This window comes from Lepisosteus platostomus, chromosome 18 (genome assembly GCF_059453375.1).
Source record: "Lepisosteus platostomus isolate fLepPlt1 chromosome 18, fLepPlt1.hap1, whole genome shotgun sequence".
Classification (NCBI taxonomy): domain Eukaryota; kingdom Metazoa; phylum Chordata; class Actinopteri; order Semionotiformes; family Lepisosteidae; genus Lepisosteus; species Lepisosteus platostomus.
In genome coordinates, this window is record NC_142628.1 from 15,587,909 (window position 1) to 15,607,244 (window position 19,336).

General features: G+C 55.5%; 1 protein-coding gene across 6 annotated transcripts in view; it reads left to right on the plus strand.

The window, feature by feature from the left end:
* Nucleotides 1-3,301: 3,301 nt before the first annotated feature.
* LOC148645768 (voltage-gated potassium channel KCNC1) overlaps nucleotides 3,302-19,336 on the plus strand; it is a 57,304-nt gene continuing 41,269 nt past the window's right edge. For 4 of the 6 annotated variants that reach the window (XM_088611536.1, XM_088611535.1, XM_088611540.1 and 1 more), the window contains exon 1: nucleotides 3,303-5,389. In XM_088611536.1, the coding sequence (XP_088467662.1) occupies nucleotides 4,820-5,389 (570 nt within the window). In that variant the 5' untranslated portion in view covers nucleotides 3,303-4,819. Of the gene's footprint in view, nucleotides 5,390-19,336 lie in introns of all 6 variants that reach the window. The other 2 variants (XM_088611539.1, XM_088611537.1) reach the window with 2 other exon arrangements.

Sequence of the window (19,336 nt, forward strand, 5' to 3'; positions counted from 1 at the left end):
CACACACCTCGCTAAGAGCAGTGCGCTCACGCGAAGCCCGTGCGTGCAGGTGTTCCCGAACGGCCGCCGGTGCTGCTGCTGTTGCTATGGAAACGAAGGCGCCCGCCGAGACGTTGCGACGCGCCCGGGCGCCGCTAGGGGGCGGCCTGGCCTCAGCTTTGCGCGTCCCTCTGTAACACTGTCATTTCAGGGCGGAATCCCGTGTCAATAACCGGCACGTAACAGCTCCCACGGGCGGGGCGTCTGCTGCACGTCGGCACCGCAATCCGACTGTTCTCGGCCCCGCGGGTCAGGAAGCGAGGAGGCTTCACTGAAAGGAGACTGCCGGTGCCTCTGTGTTTCTGTAAGAACGCGGGCCGGCGCTCATTGCTGCTAAAAATTGAGGGAAAAGCTGCAGCATGAAAAAGCTGTCTGGCCCTGATGTCCAGGGGTTGATCTGATTTGAAAAGGTCAGGGTTGGACTGTGAGCCTGTCCGTGTCACGCCCGACATCCCTCCCTAGAGGGCGCTCCACAACTCCCATTATTGTCCTTGTGGTTAAGCTCCCCAGGTGTGCCCTCTTAGCTGTATTATTTAAAGACCAGCTCCTCCAGTCCTCAGGGCTCATCATTAGGGTCAGGATGTCGCGAGGCCTGCCTGGCACCAGGAAACCCTACGTCTGTCTCCTGGGGGCACAGGTGTCCCCGACACCTCCCGCTCCCTGAGCCCGGGGTCTGGAGGGTCTCGCCCCGTCACCCCTGGACCTCGTGTTTTGTCTGTCCATGTGTTCTCCCCTCCCGGGGATTTTAACCTTGTCTTGTCCCAGGATGGATCACTCGTCGCTGGACCCCCGGACTGGGCCCTGACCTGCCTTTGACCTGTTTGGATTTGGATGCTATTCCTTGTCTCCCCCGCTCACTGTCTCACGGACCGTCACTATTATTTTGTGCACTATTAAACCCCTGTGTGTTTCCTTTCACCACGCCTCCTGTCTCCTCCAGCTCTTACCACATCGCACAGGGTCTCCTACAAGACCCGACACGGATCCCAGTCCGTCAGCCCGTTCGGTGCAAACTGCAGGGATGCTGAAGTCTACACCTGTTCCCAGCAGGCTCAGCACGACTCCCGTGGTCGCCCTGGTACAGATGCGCTTCTTAAGGCAGGAGGTCTCACGGCCCTCGTGGACGTGTGTCCCGTGTCCCGCTGGCTCCCTCCAGCTGAGCTGATGGGTGAGCTGACTTCTTACATCACTGCTGGCTGCTCCCCGGCTCACCATTCCTGCCCATCGATCAGATCCAGTGAAGGGCTGGTCAGTGATATTGATTTCCTCCGGACTGTCTTTGTGAAAGACGGGTGACATGCGATTTATTGTTAATGGGAGCTTAATGGACACTTTGGATCATTAATACCTTGCTAGAAAGTAAGAAAATCCATAACGGGCTAAACACGGATAGCCGATTTCCAACACAACCCATTTATTTACACTGTAATGTGATTTTCTCTGCCTGTCCAGGCTCATGTGTGTTAAAGGGTCATAAGGTTCCCTAAGTGGTGCAGCCTGCAGCCACATCACCCTGCAGCTCCCAGCTGATAATCCACTCAGCACTGGAGCTCAGCAGTGTGAGCCTGGTCAGTACCTGGAGGGGAGACTCCTGGGAAAGCTGAGGCTGCTGCTGGAAGAGGTGTTAGTGAGGCCAGTAGGGGGGCGTTCACCCTGTGGTCTGTGTGGGTCCTGATGCCCCAGTATAGTGACAGGGACACTGTACTGTAAAACTGAGGTCCTGACTCTCTGTGATCATTAAAAATCCCAGGGTGTTTCTTGGGATGAGACACATTCACTGGAACAGACAGGATGAGACACTTTCACTGGAACAGGACCAGACACTCTCACTGGAACAGACAGGAAGAGACACACTCACTGGAACAGACAGGAAGAGACACTCTCACTGGAACAGACAGGAAGAGACACACTCACTGGAACAGACAGGAAGAGACACTCTCACTGGAACAGACAGGATGAGACACTCTCACTAGAACAGACAGGACGAGACACTCTCACTGGAACACAGCTGAGGAACTGTGCTCTGGGGATGAGCCCTATAGAGTCCATTTTCAAGAATGGGGAAACAGCACCTCTTCAACCATTCATTTTCAGCTCGATGCAACCTGTCAGCTTCGTGCTACACTCCCAGACCCTGGGACCCAGGGCCGATACAGGCACTGTGTGAAAAGCACGGCTCACTCCGCCCGGATAACAGTCCAGAGCGAGAAAGAGCCGGCTGATGAACGATCCTGAAAAAGATCATTTCCTCTCTGAAGCTCGTCCCTGCAGTAACAGATGCAGGTTGGGGGCAGTCTGCATGATTGAGCTCTTTTAATACGGTCTCTCCCATCCAGATTCCTCAGTCCAGCTCCGGATGACCTGTACTTTCCCACGCAGGGGCCCTGGAATGGTTTATTAATTGATTTTAATTAGGTAGGAGTCAGCAGAAGCATCAGAGGCCTTCCCTTCTCTGAAGGCAATTTTAATGATTATCTGTTGCTCATCGATAATTGGCCCTCTGTTATTAGATCTGACCTGTTTTTGCTGATCTCTTCTGGGTACTTCACAGGAAATGTTTCAATTCATTTGAATACATCATGCGTATCGTGACAGCGTGGATGTGGAATATAAAGGGAAGTAAACAGTTTGTCCAGACTGACTGAAGGCAGGTCCATAGAGAGACACTGCGTGCTTTTGTGACCCTATACATGTTATATTTTTGCTCCTGGAAGATCAGCACTGTAAAATGCCTAAACCTTAGGAGGCCGGATCTGAGAATCTAGTGCAACACCTTAAAAGCTCTTTTTTTTTACAATTAATAAGAGAAAAAAAACTGGATTGAACCCTACCAACCTAGTTAGATAGATAAGACTTTATTGATCCCGAAGGGAAATTGATGTGTTACAGCAGTCCAGCCCAAGACCAGCAAAAAAACAGACATCAGGATAGACGACAAATTATACAAAATAAATAAAAATAAATACATAGGTGTGTGCAAAATATGATGATCATAGTCACTGTAAAAACAATAGAATATGTGCAAAATGTGCATAGGTTTATACAGACTGAGTGTCCAAAAAGTACAATAGAGCAACATGCCGTCCATAGAGGAGCAAATGAAGGGCTAACAGTCCTAGCCTAGGGCAGCGTCATACACCCTGACAGCCGCCGGGAGGAAAGACCTGCGGAAACGTTCCCTTGAACACCGTAACTGGAGCAGTCTGTTGCTAAAAGGGACGGAGAGGAGGTTTTGTACTTTGACCAGTTCAGCACACTCGTTAAAGTTACTATCATGCAAGGAGAAATCGAGTTACAATCCATCTCCCAGCTGTGATGGCAGGTCCGGGGGTCTCTTTGTATTGTTATGATGAAGCCCTGAAGGGCGCCACATGTGCGCGGAGTGACCGGCGGCGCTAGGACCCGGGGATACGTCCTTCACCTCCACCCCAAGCTCCCCCACCCTCCCTCCGGAGCCGAGCGAAGTGCGCCTGCGCGCCGGCGAGGAGTCTGGAGGCTGCGCTGCGCCTCTGCAGGACTGACGAGAGCCGAGCACGCTGCCGCGCGCGGCGCCTTGCTGCCAGCCCCGGGATCCGCGCGAGAGGAGCGGGAGAGAGACCCACAGCGAGCCGAGCCGAGCCGAGCCGAGTCGCCTCCGTACGAGCGCCGGACCGCCGCCGCCACCCTCCGCCTGCGACGCCTCTGGGTGGGTGTGTGTGTGCGACCTCCGAGCGACAGGGCACGGCACGGAGCTGCCCACCGAATTTTTCTTTTTTGGAGGTGGCTGGGGTCGCGGTGCGCAGGGGTGCCGATTTGAAACCCCGACCCCTCCTCCTTCCTCTGTCGCTGATTTTACTCCAAACACCGTTTTTTTTTTGTTGTTTGCTGTTGCTGCATGGTGTGAGAGAAGGAAGGCACCAGCCAGCGCTCGGCGGCAGCGGGGCTGCGCTCATGACTCGGAGCGCGGACCTGCTCGGGAACCGCAGGTCTTGGGGTTCGCACCACCGGCTCGCGGGTGATCGATCGGGCTCGGCACATCCAGTCACCCGGCGCCGATCGATGCCGCAGGTCCTCGCGTAGCCGGCCGGCGCTGCCTCCGACCGCCGAGGACAGAGCACGGGCAGAGGGGGAGACGGAGGCGCTGTCCGTTCAGCACCGCGGACGATCCCCCGCGGGCGGCCGGCCAGGGGCTGGGGTCCGCACCGCTGGCCCCTTCTCGGACCAGAGGAGCACCGTCTCGGCGCTGTTTTTCCTTCAAGTTTTGTTGGTTTTTTTTCTGAAGGTGTGCGTGCGTGTTTGGGGTTTTTTTTTTCTTCCGGCGGAATGATGGCTGGAATTCTGCGTTGATGAATTCGGGGGGGTTTTTTGGGGGTTTTTTTCGTCTCCTTCTGTGGGATTGCACCGGATCGATTCCTTCCTCTCTCCTTCTCCTATCTCTCCCCACCCCCCCTCTCTCGCTGCCTGCTGTCGCTGGGCTCTCCTGCGACTCGGCGCCTCAGCGGGGAAGAGGCGCTTTCGCCGCGATCCCTGCGCGCTGAGCCCCGGTAGCATTTTGTAAGAGAAGAAACAACCCAAACTTTCAAACCTTTCTCCTTCCCCCCCACCCCTCCCTCTGTCTCTCGCTTCCTCCCCTGCCCCGCCTCCCGCCTCACCTTCACTCCCTTCTGCCCCGGCCGGCGCACATGTGCCGCGCGAGAGGAGCCGCCGCGCCCCCCCCGCCGCCGCCGCCGCCGCCCCCCCCAGCGCGCGCCGCCTTCTACATGCCCGGGTCTGGCTCGCGACATGCCTAGAGGGGGCCGCCATGGGCCAGGGGGACGAGAGCGACCGCATCGTGATCAACGTCGGGGGCACTAGGCACCAGACCTACCGCAGCACGCTGCGCACCCTGCCCGGCACGCGGCTGGCCTGGCTCGCGGAGCCCGACGCCCACAGCCACTTCGACTACGACCCGCGCAGCGACGAGTTCTTCTTCGACCGCCACCCGGGCGTCTTCGCCCACATCCTCAACTACTACCGCACGGGCAAGCTGCACTGCCCGGCCGACGTGTGCGGCCCGCTGTACGAGGAGGAGCTGGCCTTCTGGGGCATCGACGAGACGGACGTGGAGCCCTGCTGCTGGATGACCTACCGGCAGCACCGGGACGCCGAGGAGGCGCTGGACAGCTTCGGGGGCGGCGCGCCGGACCTGGGGGGCGAGGACGCGGACGGGGACGGCCTGGGGGACTCTGGGGACGGCGAGGACGAGCTGGAGATGACGAAGAGGCTGGCGCTGGGGGACTCTCCGGACGCCAAGTCGGGGGGCCTGTGGCGGCGCTGGCAGCGACGCGTGTGGGCTCTGTTCGAAGACCCCTACTCCTCGAAATATGCACGGGTGAGTGAGCCGGGCTCGGGCGGCCGCGTGAGCTTGCAACACGCCGGGTCGAGTTTTGTCGGGCCGGTGTGTGTGTGTGCGTGCGTGCGCGCTGAGAGCAGGGACTGCCGTGGGGGAGGACAGGGGGACCGACACGGAGGTGGTGGCCGTGGTGTCGGCGCGTGGGCCAGCAGGTTCGGGGCTGTGCACGCGTGGTCACGGCTGGGCGCGCGGGCTCGCGTGGAAGAGGGGGGCCCGGCGCTGACACGCCGTGCCGTGTCTGTGTGTGCGACCCCTGCGCAGGGGAGGAGCGGGGCTGTATCGCCGGTACAGCCTCTCGGACCCCCCCTAACCTTGAGGTGATATTGAGCTCGGCGCCCAGGCGAGCCGCTCCTGAGCCCACAGGTGCACGAGGTGGCTCCCGCGACGAGTGTCTCTCCAGCGTCCGCGCCTCGCCGGCTCGGGCAGCAGGGGGGCGCGAGAAGGGTTGCTTCCCGCTCGCAGGGGCGATCTTGTCATCCGTACCCATGTTTCTCAGCCCGCCAGCCCAGCGCGTGCCTTCCGGGGAGGCTCGCGTCCCTGAGCTCGCGCGCGCGCGCGCGCGGGGTCCCCCCCCCCCCCCCCCCCCGCCCTCCTCACTCGCTGCTGCACGAGCCGGCTCCCCAGGGGTGAGGATGAAAGGGGGACTCGGCGCGAGCCGAAGGCGGCTCACTTATTGACAGTGCACCCCCCCCCCCACACACACACACACTCTCCCCTCCTCCACGCCCACCCGTGTCCTCTCTGTCCTACGCTGGCGGAGCTCGTGAAACAGTTTATTTCGTCTCGCGCTCCACTGCTCCCGTGTGTAAAAATTCGCTCAGTTCTCCGTGTAATAAACGTGACTGTTTATTGGTTGAGGGGGGTGGGGGTGTGTGTCATCTCGGGAGTGTTCTCTCTGTAGACCTGCAGCAGGCTGTGAGCGCCCGAGCAGCGATGATGAATTCGTGGGGAGATTCGCGGTGTCTCCGCGGCCGCCTCCCTGCAGGACGGTCCCGGGCTGGGGCTGCTCAGGGAGGCTCGTCCTCAGGACGCGGGCTGCGTCAGCTGCGTGTTCACTCCACAGGAGGGAAATGCGCGCCACGCTCTAGACACGGTGCCACGTTGGTGTCTGAATCGACCCACGATCCACGAGCACCTCCTGTGACCGATGCGGGCGCTCTTGGTTTTGCACCGGGTTGGGATGTGGCGGTGGTGTCGGTCGCACGGTGCCCCTTGCTTCTGCGCGTCTGGCAGGCTGCTCCGCGGCTCGGAGGCAGCCCGCACACACGCGGGTCAGAGCAGACAGCGGGCTGCGCCTGTTCGTCTGCTCTTGAACCGCAGCGCGGCCGGGAGACCTGTCCTCTATGTGCCCGGCGGAGCTACGCCGCCTTCCACACCGCTGTAGCACACATGTTCGCGGGTGTTCATGACTCTGTTGTGGACAGTGGAGAGGGAGAGAGAGAGGGTGTGCTGTTGTTTGGGATCTACTAGAAACCCAGGCTATGGCGGAGAAGGGAAAGCGATTTACTGTACAGAAGCATTATGTTGTTGTTGGGGTTTTTTTTTAAAAAGAGCTGGCGTGTCCGGCAGCAGAACTCGTGTCCTGGACAGCCGCACCACAGAACGTGGTCCCGGCCCGCCTCCCACGAGTCGCCCCGTGACTCTCCCCACGGGCTCTGTGAGCTGTTGCTGGTGATCTCCGTGACCGCTCCGCTTCGCAGCAGGCAGTCAGTTCCGCAGCGCGGCGAGAGGGGGCGCTGTGCAGAGCAGGTCAGCGCGCTTCACAGAAATAAACAGCGGGGGTTGAGGTCGACTCGACCTTTACATCGTCTGCGGCCACGATTTGGTTATACTGCACTGTTGGGGAGCCCCACCCCAATTAGCCTCCCAGGTCCCCTCTTTCTAAAGACCAGTAAATTACTGCTGAGCTGGACAAGTCATCTATTCACGCAGGACCGAGGAACTCCGGTCTTTCATCGCCCGGGGGGCACTAAGACTTTGCGTCTCAACCGGCCCTCGGTGAGTCGTTCCGAGCGCTGGAGGCGCTCGCGGGGAAACGGTCGCGCCGGAAACACGCGGGCTGCGCCGTCTTGCAGGACGGCGCGCGGTGTAATCTCGGCGTAATACGCTACGATACAGCTGTCCCTATCGGACTGTCAGACATATTCTGAGCTATATTTATAGTCCGTGGTGGAATGTGATATAACAGCCATATCACCCTGCAGCTCACAACTGGCAACCTGCTGAAGCCCAGCAGGTGTGAGCCTGGTCAGTACCTGGATGGGAGACTCCTGGGAAAAACCAAGGTTGCTGCTGGAAGAGGTGTTGGTGAGGCCAGTAGGGGGCGCTCACCCAGCAGTCTTTATGGGTCCTAATGCCCCAGTATGGTGACGGGGACACTATACTGTAAAAAGGTGCCATCCTTCGGATGAGATGTAAAACCGAGGTCCTGACTCTCTGTGATCATTAAAAATCCCAGGGTGTTTCTCGAAAACAGTAGGGGTGTTACCCTGGTGTCCTGGCCAAATTTCCCCCTGGCCTTTACCAGTCATGGCCTCCTAATAACCCCCATCTCTGAACTGGCTTCATCACTCTGCTCTCCTCCCCACTGAGAGCTGGTGTGTGTGAGAGGACTGGAGCATCATCCAGGTGGGGCTGCACACTGGTGGGGGTGGAGGGGATCCCCACGACCTGTAAAGCGCTTTGAGTGGAGTGTCCAGAAAAGCACTATATAAGTGTAAGCAATTATTATTATTAACAATAATTCTCGCGTTTAGACAGTGGTTCCTCGCGCAGGTGGAGTTTAACATCCTGACAGGGACCCAGTTTACCTGTCAGCAAAGTAAACCACCGTAACCTGTGGCAAACTGTAGGACAGCGGGCCATTCAGAACCTCTAATAAGCCAGGAGAAGCTGTACTGGACTGTCCCCCGCTATACAGGGCGCTGTGTTTTAGAATTTGGATCCAGAACAGTTAAACGAATGGGGTTGATACTGTAATTTATATTAAACACAGATGTTTACATTGCAATTCAATTGTGTAACTGTACATGCTTTTTGAAACTTTTTTAAAAGTGTATTTTATAGCTGTTAATACTGTGCATTGTAAATAGTCTGGAAGAGTGCCGACTGGAGCTGTGAAGTGCACAGATTTTCTTTCTTTAAATCCCTAAGGGTGTTTAAGTGCAAATGAGGATCAGATCAAACGAACAAACAAAAAAAAAGAAATGCTAAAAAAAAAGTGTTTCCGGCCAGAGCATTACGACAGCTGCACATCGCAAGTCTTGCCTTTGACACGAAGCCGTTGTCCCAGAAAACCACAGAAAACTTGCTGTTTCACTGCATGGGCTTCCTTCAGGGGATTAGCAGAGGAACATGGGAAATCCACAGGGATACAGCTGCCTCATCAAATATGTAGAGCTGTGCTAAGGTCACACCTGCTCCTACCCCGGGAGCAGCGTGGCGCGGGAAAGCCGCGAGAGATGCCGATTCCAGCGCCAGTCCCTGCAGGCGGCAGAACACTTGTTCTTCCTGCGCCGCAGCAACACCGCCGCTGTGCTTTCGAAGGGGGAGGGAGGAGCCAGGTGTAATTCCAGCGCGGTGTCTGTAGGGGGCGCCGAGTGTCCCGGGTGACCAGCGAGCGCCGGGTCAGCATCGGCCCCTGTGCCCAGTGATGGCCCCAGCACTGCGGGTGAATGTGGCCTTGTCACTGTCAGGCCACCACGGAGCTCCACCTGTCGATACAGTGTGTGTGTGTGTGAGAGAGAGTGAGTGTGTGTGTGTGAGAGAGAGTGAGTGTGTGTGTGTGAGTGAGTGTGTGTGTGTGTGAGAGAGAGAGTGAGTGTGTGTGTGTGTGTGGGAAAGTGAGTGTGTGTGTGAGAGTGTGTGTGAGAGAGTGAGTGTGAGAGAGTGAGTGTGAGAGTGAGAGAGAGTGTGTGTGAGTGTGTGAGAGAGTGACTGTGTGTGTGAGTGTGTGAGAGAGTGACTGTGTGAGAGAGTGAGTGTGTGAGAGAGTGTGTGAGAGAGTGAGTGTGAGAGAGAGTGTGTGTGAGAGTGTGTGTGAGAGAGTGAGTGTGTGAGAGAGTGAGTGAGTGAGTGTGGGAGTGAGTGTGTGAGAGAGTGAGTGTGTGAGAGAGTGTGTGTGAGAGTGTGAGTGTGAGAGTGTGTGTGTGTGAGAGCATGGGGACAGATTATCTCTCAAAGCCTGCAGCCCCACACTCCACATGCACGTTCACTTACTTTTAGTTCATATATTTTCTTTAAATTGCCCTTTAAATCATTTGTCACACAGAGAGATTATTTGGTAGGGTTATGTGTACACGAGCTGGTCACTATTATCGCCAATATCATCACCACCAACATCAATATCATCACTGCCATCGTCGTCAATGACATCACTGCCATCATCATCACTCTCAACAACATCAGTATTAACATCGTCATCATCAACGACATCAACAGCATCCTCATCATCATCTTCACCACCAACAACGTCAGTATCATCATCATTGCCGTTGTCTGTCATCAACGACATCACCATCACGTTCATCACCAACATCAATATCATCATCAGTGCCACTCTCACCAATGTCAATATCGTCACCACCATCTTCATCATCAACATCACCATCGTCACCTTCATCATCTCCAACATCAGTGTCATCATCATTGCCATCATCATCGTCATCGACGACATCACCATCGTCATCGATATTATCAACGTCCTTGTCATGGTCATCACCCTGCGCCATCATTCCCTCATCACGAACATTTTGCAAAAAGTAGCTGTCAATGCTACAGGAAAGCGTGCAAGCACACCTGAAGTGTGCTCATGATCGTATAGATTTAATCCTGTGTTTTCTAAGTGAGTCAGATAAAGTCACGCAAAGCGACGTGCCGATTTACGCTCGGGTGTGTGTCTTTCACAGCTGTCCCCCCTGTGTAAGGGGCATCTTTCAAAGGCAGGCACGGTGCCTCTTGTAACTGTAACTTTTGGCTCTTAAAGTGAGGGTTCAGCTTTCATTGTGATCCTGTGCGATCGGGCCAAAGAGAGGTCAGTGGTCTGTCCCCTGTATTGCTCAAGCGGTTTTGACCATGACGAAGAGCAGCACAGTGCCAGCAATGTGTGGTGCTCTCTGATGTGCCTTAGAGACCTGGCCAGGGAAAGAAAAGACATTGATGGAGATGGAGAGAGTCTATCTACAGTTAATGAGTTAACAAGCATCTCATCGTCAACCCTTCAGTGCTGTGTCAGAGCACTGTAGAGCCACAGGGATGTGGGCTGATGATCACCAGTGTGTTTAGACTAATGCCTTCGATGACCTTGACTCGAGAAGTTGACCTTTGGGGAGCTGCATGTCGGCTTGTTGTCTCGGGGTAGAATGGCACCCGTTTGCACAAAGAGTAGTAGGAGTCTGGAGCACCTTACTCCACTATCAGACTACCGAGGCTGATGCAATAGGATCCTTTGAAAAAAACTGTCTGGGTGAGATTCTCGGACGAATTAGTTCCTAGCTAGGAAGTTCGCATGACCTCCTTTCTAACGGTGGCGGAGAAACGTCTTTTTCACGTGTCTGGTGTGATGAGAGTTGCTGCGTTCACTCACGGCCAGCGAGACAGAGAGGGGAACAGATGTAGCAGCTTGGCTGAGCTACATCTCCGGTCTCTTCCTCCGAGCTGAACTGGAGCCTGAGACACGCGTCAAGTCCTCCCAGAGTCCTGGTTCGGTTTCTAAGAGGCGCTGTGGGTTTCCAGCGGCAACGATATCACTCCAGGTGGAGGAGAGAGGAGAAAGTCATGGTTCCCTTTGTTGCAGGAGAGTGCTGGGACAGACAGAGGGTGGAGATCCTTCTTTAGGGAGCGTGTATGTTCTTCCTACGGGCGTCATTCCCATAAATTCTTAAAGGGGGTGTAAGCATAGTTCAGGACCCTGTGAAGACGGTATGATCTGGAAGTAAGTGGAGAAGGACGACAGGGAGGAGATGACAAGGATCAGGAGGGATTGACAGGGGGGTGTGACGGGGGTGATCCAGTGCTCGGGGGGGGGGGCGTGACGGGGGTGATCCGGTGCTCGGGGGGGGTTTGGGGGGCCTGACGGGGGTGATCTGGTGCTCGGGGGGGGGTTTGGGGGGCGTGACGGGGGTGATCCGGTGCTCGGGGTGGGGGGGGGTGGGGCGTGACGGGGGTGATCCGGTGCGGGGGGGCGTGACGGGGGTGATCCGGTGCTCGAGGGGGGGTGTGGTGTGATCCAGTGCTCGGGGGAGCGTGACGGGGGTGATCCGGTGCTCGGGGTGGGGGGCGGTGCGTGACGGGTGTGATCCAGTGCTCGGGGGGGGCGTGACGGGGGTGATCTGGTGCTCGGGGTGCAATGCTGAGCCAGGAATAGCGAGAGAGCCAGGCTTAAATACAGATGGACTAAACAGGGGGCAGGTGCAATAATCAGCTAAAATACGAAAGAGCCGGACTGCCCTCAAGAGGGGGGACTGAGATCGTGACAGGGGGAGGTTAGATGATTTAGTCTATAAAGACATAACACCTCTTTACCTGCCGAAGCTTTGCATCAGAGATAAAAAAAGAGATGTTTCGGGAGAGGGGTGCAGCAGACAGAGGCGGTCAGGCCTCTATCCACAGGCACACGACGACCACAACAACAAGATCTCTCCTGCGGTGCCAGAGGTGATGGAGGAGCTCACGGGCGCGTAGAGGGTGGAGATCCTTCTTTAGGGAGCGTGCATGTTCTTCCTACGACTAATCCCCAGAACCAGTCACGACAGGAGCACGCCCCTGCGCCGACCTGGAGGAGACGGAACATTTCACATGGACGGCGGTGACAGCGACAGCTGGGGGGAAGTCGGCCGGGGGGGGGGGGGGCGGCTGTCCTCCGCGGAGGTCTGGGGCTGCCTGCGCGGCGCGCGGAGCTGGTCACCGTGCACGACCACCAGACCTGCACGGTGACAAGGCGTTCAGTGACAGTGCCGAACCAGTAGACTAGAAACGAGGCAGCGACCTCAGCCTTTCCTTGAGTTGTGCCGCCCGGAGCAGCAGCTCGGGTGCTGTTGACCTGGCCTGATCCCGATCCTCCGGGGGTGGCCAAGAAAGTCGAGGTCCCCCTGGTCTCCTCGGGGGCAGAAGTCTGCTTCAGTTCCAGGAGGGCTCTGATGAAGGCTGGGAGGAGCCCGGCCGCTCAGGTCAGAGGACAGGTGTCCAAGCTGCAGGGAGATGAACACTGTGATGTGATGTGATATTGACCGTAGACATTGACTGTAGACATGCGCGTGGACTCTAGATATTGACTGAAGATGTGCATGTAAACTGTAGACATTGACTGTAGACGTGTGTGGACTGTAGACGTGCTTGTAGACTGCAGACATTGACTGTAGACGTGTGTGGACTGGTGACGTGCTTGTGGACTGTAGATATTGACTGTAGACGTGTGTAGATTGTGGACATGCATGTAGATTGTAGATATTGACTGTAGCCACGTGTAGATTGTAGAAATTGGACATGCGTGTAGACTGTAGACATTGACTGTAGACATGCGCGTGGACTCTAGATATTGACTGAAGATGTGCATGTAGACTGTAGACATTGACTGTAGACATGCGCGTGGACTCTAGATATTGACTGAAGATGTGCATGTAGACTGTAGACATTGACTGTAGACCTGCATGTGGACTGTAGAGGTGCGTGTGGACTGTAGATATTGACTGTAGAGGTGCATGTGGACTGTAGATATTGACTGTAGACTTGCTTGTGGACTGTAGATATTGACTGTAGAGGTGCATGTAGACTGTAGACATTGACTGTAGACTTGCATGTGGACTGTAGACATGCGTGTGGACTGTAGACTTGCGTGTGGACTGTAGATATTGACTGTAGACGTGCTTGTGGACTGTAGATATTGACTGTAGACTTGCATGTGGACTGTAGACATGCGTGTGGACTGTAGACTTGCGTGTGGACTGTAGATATTGACTGAAGATGTGCATGTAGACTGTAGACATTGACTGTAGACCTGCATGTGGACTGTAGACATGCGTGTTGACTGTAGACTTGCGTGTGGACTGTAGATATTGACTGTAGACGTGCTTGTGGACTGTAGATATTGACTGTAGACTTGCATGTGGACTGTAGACATGCGTGTGGACTGTAGACTTGCGTGTGGACTGTAGATATTGACTGTAGACGTGCGTGTGGACTGTAGACTTGATTGTGGACTGTAGACGTGCGTGTGGACTGTAGACTTCTTTGCAGACTGTAGATATTGACTGTAGACTTGCTTGTGGACTGTAGATATTGACTGTAGACGTGCGTGTGGACTGTAGATATTGACTGTACACGTGCGTGTGGACTGTAGACGTCCGTGTGGTATGTAGACATACGTGTTCAATCCAAGGGGGAAAAGCTGCTGTGTTCAGAGCTCTGTTCCACAGCCTTGAGGTCCTGTTACCAGTAGCAGCGGTGCTCATCAGTGACTGAGCTCATCGGTGCTCATCAGTGACTGAGCAGCACCAGCAGTAGCAACACCACACTGTTGCTGTGCAGAGCCGGGGGGGGGTCGCGGCACCTCTGCTGCCGCGGGGGGGGGCAGGTGATGTTGCCGTCCAGCCTGTCACAGCCTGCGTGTGACTCTGCGTTTGAAGTTGTGGCTCAGAAGCGCTCCCCTCCCCAGAGCCCACCACTCTGCCTCTGTAACCATAGCGACTTTGTTGTTGCCGAGGTGACCAGGCTGCCTGGCGAGGGTTGCCTAGCGTGAGCGGCAGGTGCCTGTACTGGGTGCAGAGCTGGTCTGGGGCGGCGAGCCAGTGTGACTAAGGCAGGACGCCAGCAGGTGGGAGAGAGGGCATTGCCCCCGGGCACCTGCAACCCCCTTCGCAGTTCTGCCAACAGCTTAAGTCAGTCGTTGCAGACAGGACAGCACATGAAGGAAGGCAGTGATTAAATTCATCATAGTGATTGCTTATGCATATAGAGCTCTTTACAGGTCATGGGGATCCCCTCCACCCCCACCAGTGTGCAGCCCCACCTGGATGATGCTCCAGTCCTCTCACACACACCAGCTCTCAGTGGGGAGGAGAGCAGAGTGATGAAGCCAGTTCAGAGAGGGGGGTTATTAGGAGGCCATGACTGGTAAAGGCCAGGGGGAATGTGACCAGGACACTGGGGTAACACCCCTACTCTTCTGAAGAAACCCCCTGGGATGTTAATGACCTCTAAGTCTCATCCAAACGATGGCACCTTTTAACAGTACAGTGTCCCTGTCACTATACTGGGGCATCAGGACCCACACAGACCGCAGGGTGAGCGCCCCCTACTGGCCCCACTAACACCTCTTCCAGCAGCAGCCTCAGCTTTCCCAGGAGTCTCCCATCCAGGTCCTGACCAGGCTCACACCTGCTGAGCTCCAGTGGGCTGCCCGCTTAAATCAGGGGATACTGCTGCTTAAAGCGAACAATGGGAGGCTGGGGCTCTGCTTGGGCGATCGCAGAGGGGTGTGTGATCAGTACTGTAGGTGTTTTCCAAGCTCCCTCAGCCTGGGGGGGGAGGGGACAATGAAGGAGCGCTGCCGGAGCAGCACGTCTGTACCCATCGGTTCCTGGGCTGCGGTTTCAGTGCGACTCCCAACAACAGGCTCTGTAATCCTAGAAGGTCAGAGCACCGCGCAGGTCCTGAATGAGGGAAGGAGCCCAGGCTGTGCCTGTCCCATTCATGGCAAGGTGCATCTCGAGCCGAGAAATCTTATCTTGTATTTTTGTGCAGTATCCCAGTGAATCAGCGTTTTCCGGGGGAGGGGTGATTAGGGATTAGTGTGTTTCTCCGTCTCTCCGAGCTGTGACTGCGTGCGAGCTGGGGGGGGGTGGGTCGCTGTGGCTGTGGCTGGGCTGTGGGGAGCTGTTAGGGGGGCACACAGACACAGATACTGCAGCACAGGCGCTGAACTGTGTCTGCCCGCTGTCCTCCAGGCCTCCTTCACCACCCCCTGCCCCGCCCCTCGGCCCTGCACTGTCTCCAGTGTGTCACTGCCCGCTGTCCTCCAGGCCTGCCCCCCCCCATCACTCTCGTCCAGCTGAGGCTGAACTAGATCGCTCATTGGCCTTCGGTCGGTTTCATCGGAAGCTCATGGAAACGCAGTCCTGCACCATGTGGTTCAGAGCGAGGTGTCACCGTGCCAACACTAGGATGAGCGTTTCTGTTACTTCGAAATGTCATACTGCATACTGGACCTGAAACGGCAACACCTTCCAAACCAGGGAAAGAGGTCACATTTGGAAAATTAAGGGGAATTCACGTCGGGCCGAGGAGAGGCAACACGCCTTTACGTAATGAGTAGTAGGTGTCTGGGGCAGGGGTGGCTTTAAGAAACAGCTGGGCCCATAGTGCCCCCAGGGCTTATAGGTGCCTTCAACAGGGTTCCCTTCAGCTCCAGACAGTGGTTCAATCACGAACTTGAGAAAAAGGCTGGGGCATCTGGCTCCTCTCCACCAGGGTTTGGGGTGTCAGCACTCATAACTTATAGGCCGCAGCATAGAGAAAAGTGACCCCCTGCATCTGCTCCCATGCCTGTAGGTATAGTAATGGACTCTAGTTTTCCATAAGGCCAAGATTTCTATACGCCTGTAATGGCTTATAGCCATTACACTCACTGTGCCTGGTGTTCTGGTTCAGCGCACAAACATTTTTCCTTTAATCCCATTGATTTCGTCCAAGATGGGTTTGCATTACTAGAAGCTTTTACCTCTCTTTTCGTTGTAAATTGCCTTGGGACCTGCAGCATCTCATGCATTACCACAGTATAGAAGAGAAAAACATGTGAGCGATGTGCTGTTGTGGCATCAGATCTGGGTCCCAGTGGAAAGGGTGGGTTAAGAGGCACACGGTTTCAGCACCACTCATAGCTGAACTGGACAGGTATCCAGCCATCGCTCTTTCTACTGTGCCACTAGTTAACCAGTTCATTTGAAACCGGGAACAGGAGACGCCAAGGGTGGCGGGGGAGTGGAACAAGTCGCCCAGCCGTGTTGGTAGGAGCCTGTCGCTCGTCCCGAAGCGTGTTGGCGTCGAGCTGTCGTGCGGAGGTGTGGTGGCAGGTTGCGCGTTCCGCTGCCCGAGCTGGCTGAGCTGATCCGGTTTTCCCATCACACTTCCTCTCTCCGGCTGTGCCGCGCGGCGCCAGCCCCTTGGAGAGACCGCCTCTGTGGGCCCGCGCTTCCCGCCAGCGATCATTTTCCAAAAAGGATTATTTGGCCTGCCTGGCTGGTTTGTGGGTAAACAGGCCCTGTCTCCTGGGTGTGTGAGGTTGTGTGTTGCTCGTTAATTAATTTGGAGCGGGAGCAGTGAATGGGTGGAGAGCCAGGTCTCCTCTCCTCCCTCCTCCCGCTCACAGAGGCCAGAGGGATGCCTCCTGCCGCAGCTGGGGTGACCCTTGGAAGTGTTCGTGTGGATTGCTGGGGCCGACAGGGCAGTCCTGCTGAAGTGAGAAAAGGAGAGTCAAACATATTCCCTTTCCGCATCACGCTTCATGATTAAAAGAGGGGCATACGTTTTTGAGAAATAGAGTCAAATGAATTAACAAATGATGAATCCATTATTGCTCACAGCACATGAGAGATGAGCACAGTGCACACCTTCCTCCAGAACACAGTGCCACTGCCTCTAGAACACCCCAGAACACTGAGGCACCTTCCTCTAGAACACAGAGCTACTCCCCCTCGGACACTCTAGAACACCGCACCGCCACCACCCCTCGGACACTCTAGAACACCGTGCCACTTTCCCTCTAGAACAACCCAGAACACTGAGGCACCTTCCTCTAGAACACCAAGCCACCCCCCCTCGGACACTCTAGAACACTGAGGCACCTTCCTCTAGAACACCAAGCCACCCCCCTCGGACACTCTAGAACACTGAGGCACCTTCCTCTAGAGCACCAAGCCACCCACCCTCGGACACTCTAGAACACTGAGGCACCTTCCTCTAGAACACCAAGCCACCCCCCTCGGACACTCTAGAACACTGAGGCACCCTCCTCTAGAACACCAAGCCACCCCCCCTCGGACACTCTAGAACACTGAGGCACCTTCCTCTAGAACACCGAGCTACACCCCCTCGGCCACTCTAGAACACCGAGCCACTTCCTCTTGAACACTGCATTTTCAGCAGATGCATTTACTGGACAAGCGCCGGGGGATGATTTTAATGCGCTTAAGGAATGAACTCTCTTGAGTGCACTCTCATTTCTTGTTTCCAGTACTTGCTTACATACAGCAGATGAACACTGCATTTTAGGTCAAATGCACACAAATGCATTTGTAGATTTGGGATTTTATCGCTGATGAGGACAGGAATTGTCGGTATCTGGAGCTCTGTTGGATTCCTGTCCACAGAGCAGTGAATTGGGGTCTGTGTTAATTAGCAGAGTCTTCTAATGAAATATCAGCCTCCTTCAGCTTTGTACAGCAGGAGACTCTGGGCGGCTCTTTGTCTTTCATCTCATGAAGTGAAGCAGTGTCATGCTTGTTCCCCGGCGCTTGATAAAAGTAAGCCAGCTACCTAGAGAACTCTCTAGGTTCCAGGGATTAACCCAGACACAACCCCACAAGAAAGGGGTGCACTCACCCCAGGGGGTCTCCGAACAATTAACGTTAATTACAGCAGCTGGAGAGCAGAGAATTAGCCGGGACCCGGTGATCTTCAGAAACGTACTTGCAGACGGAGAAGGTTTTTCTGTAAGGGGGCAGGTGAGCCTGGAGATAACCTGGCCTGCTTTCTCCTTTCTCGGCACTGATCTCAATTCACTGGTGAACCACAGCTCACAGTGCACGGAGCGCTGCTCGCCCTTTTCTCATTAACTGCTTCAGCTGGCAACCCATTGCTCGTATCTACCTCCGAAGCCAGGGGCTGCAGTGGATTAATGTTTTCAAGAGCCATGCTGAGTCCTGTGCTGGATTGAAGTGCGCAGAGGGGAGCAGAGGGACCGTGTGCTTATTGTCACTGTGGGACCAGTTTCTAGGGGCTGGATCTCTGATCTCTGAATGTTTACTTAATCTTCGCGGGAGCCCAGTAAGGACATTCGCTCCTTGTGACATTACCGGTTAGGATCCTAGTAAGAGAGCACCTCTGCCACACGTCACTACACACGTGCTTTCGTCTCTTGGGGCTCTGGTGTTAGGCCATGACTGAAAAAGGCTCAGTGTGGGTCTCCTGGGATTTACTACCCTCAACAGCCTCACACACATGCATGTGGACAGCATACATGCACACACACAGTCTGATCCACTCCGGGTTTTACAACAGCTTTGTTAAATCAAACTCCTGGGGCACAGCAGTCTGATCCACCACGGGATCATCAGTGCAAGTATTCTGAATGCTTACAGATCATACAAAACCTGAAATGGATGAAACTGCTGTGGACCTGGAGTCTCTGGGCATGCCCCTTCCAAACCTCCCTCACAGAGACCAGGTCCCGTGACACTCCAGCGGAGTAGTCCGGGACGTTCCTTAACAAATACCAGGCTGCGTCTCGGTGGAGGCGTCCCATCGAGGTCTGTAACTGGAATAAGCTCTGAAACTGGGACGCCGGTGTGAGCAGAGATTGAGAGGTGTTGCGTTGCAGATGTCACTGATGATGAGCCTCCTGAAGCCCCTGTTGTTTCTGATCCCAGACACAACAGGACAGACCCAAGCCCTCATTCCTGAGCTCCGAGACCCGACTGCAAACCTCCTCTTTTTGATCTGTAGAAAAGTCACTTCACACGAGTCGAGGCTGGTGGGCGCGATTTGACGCGCTTCAACAATTTCTGAAAGTGCTCGAGATGAAGGATGGTTCGAACCGAGAACAGGAGGCGTGGCTTTGCACAAAGAGTGGCGGGTGTCTGGAACGGGCTACACAGCCACAGGGCTGAAACGGATTCATAGAGATCCGGTGATCAATAAGCTACTACCACCTAA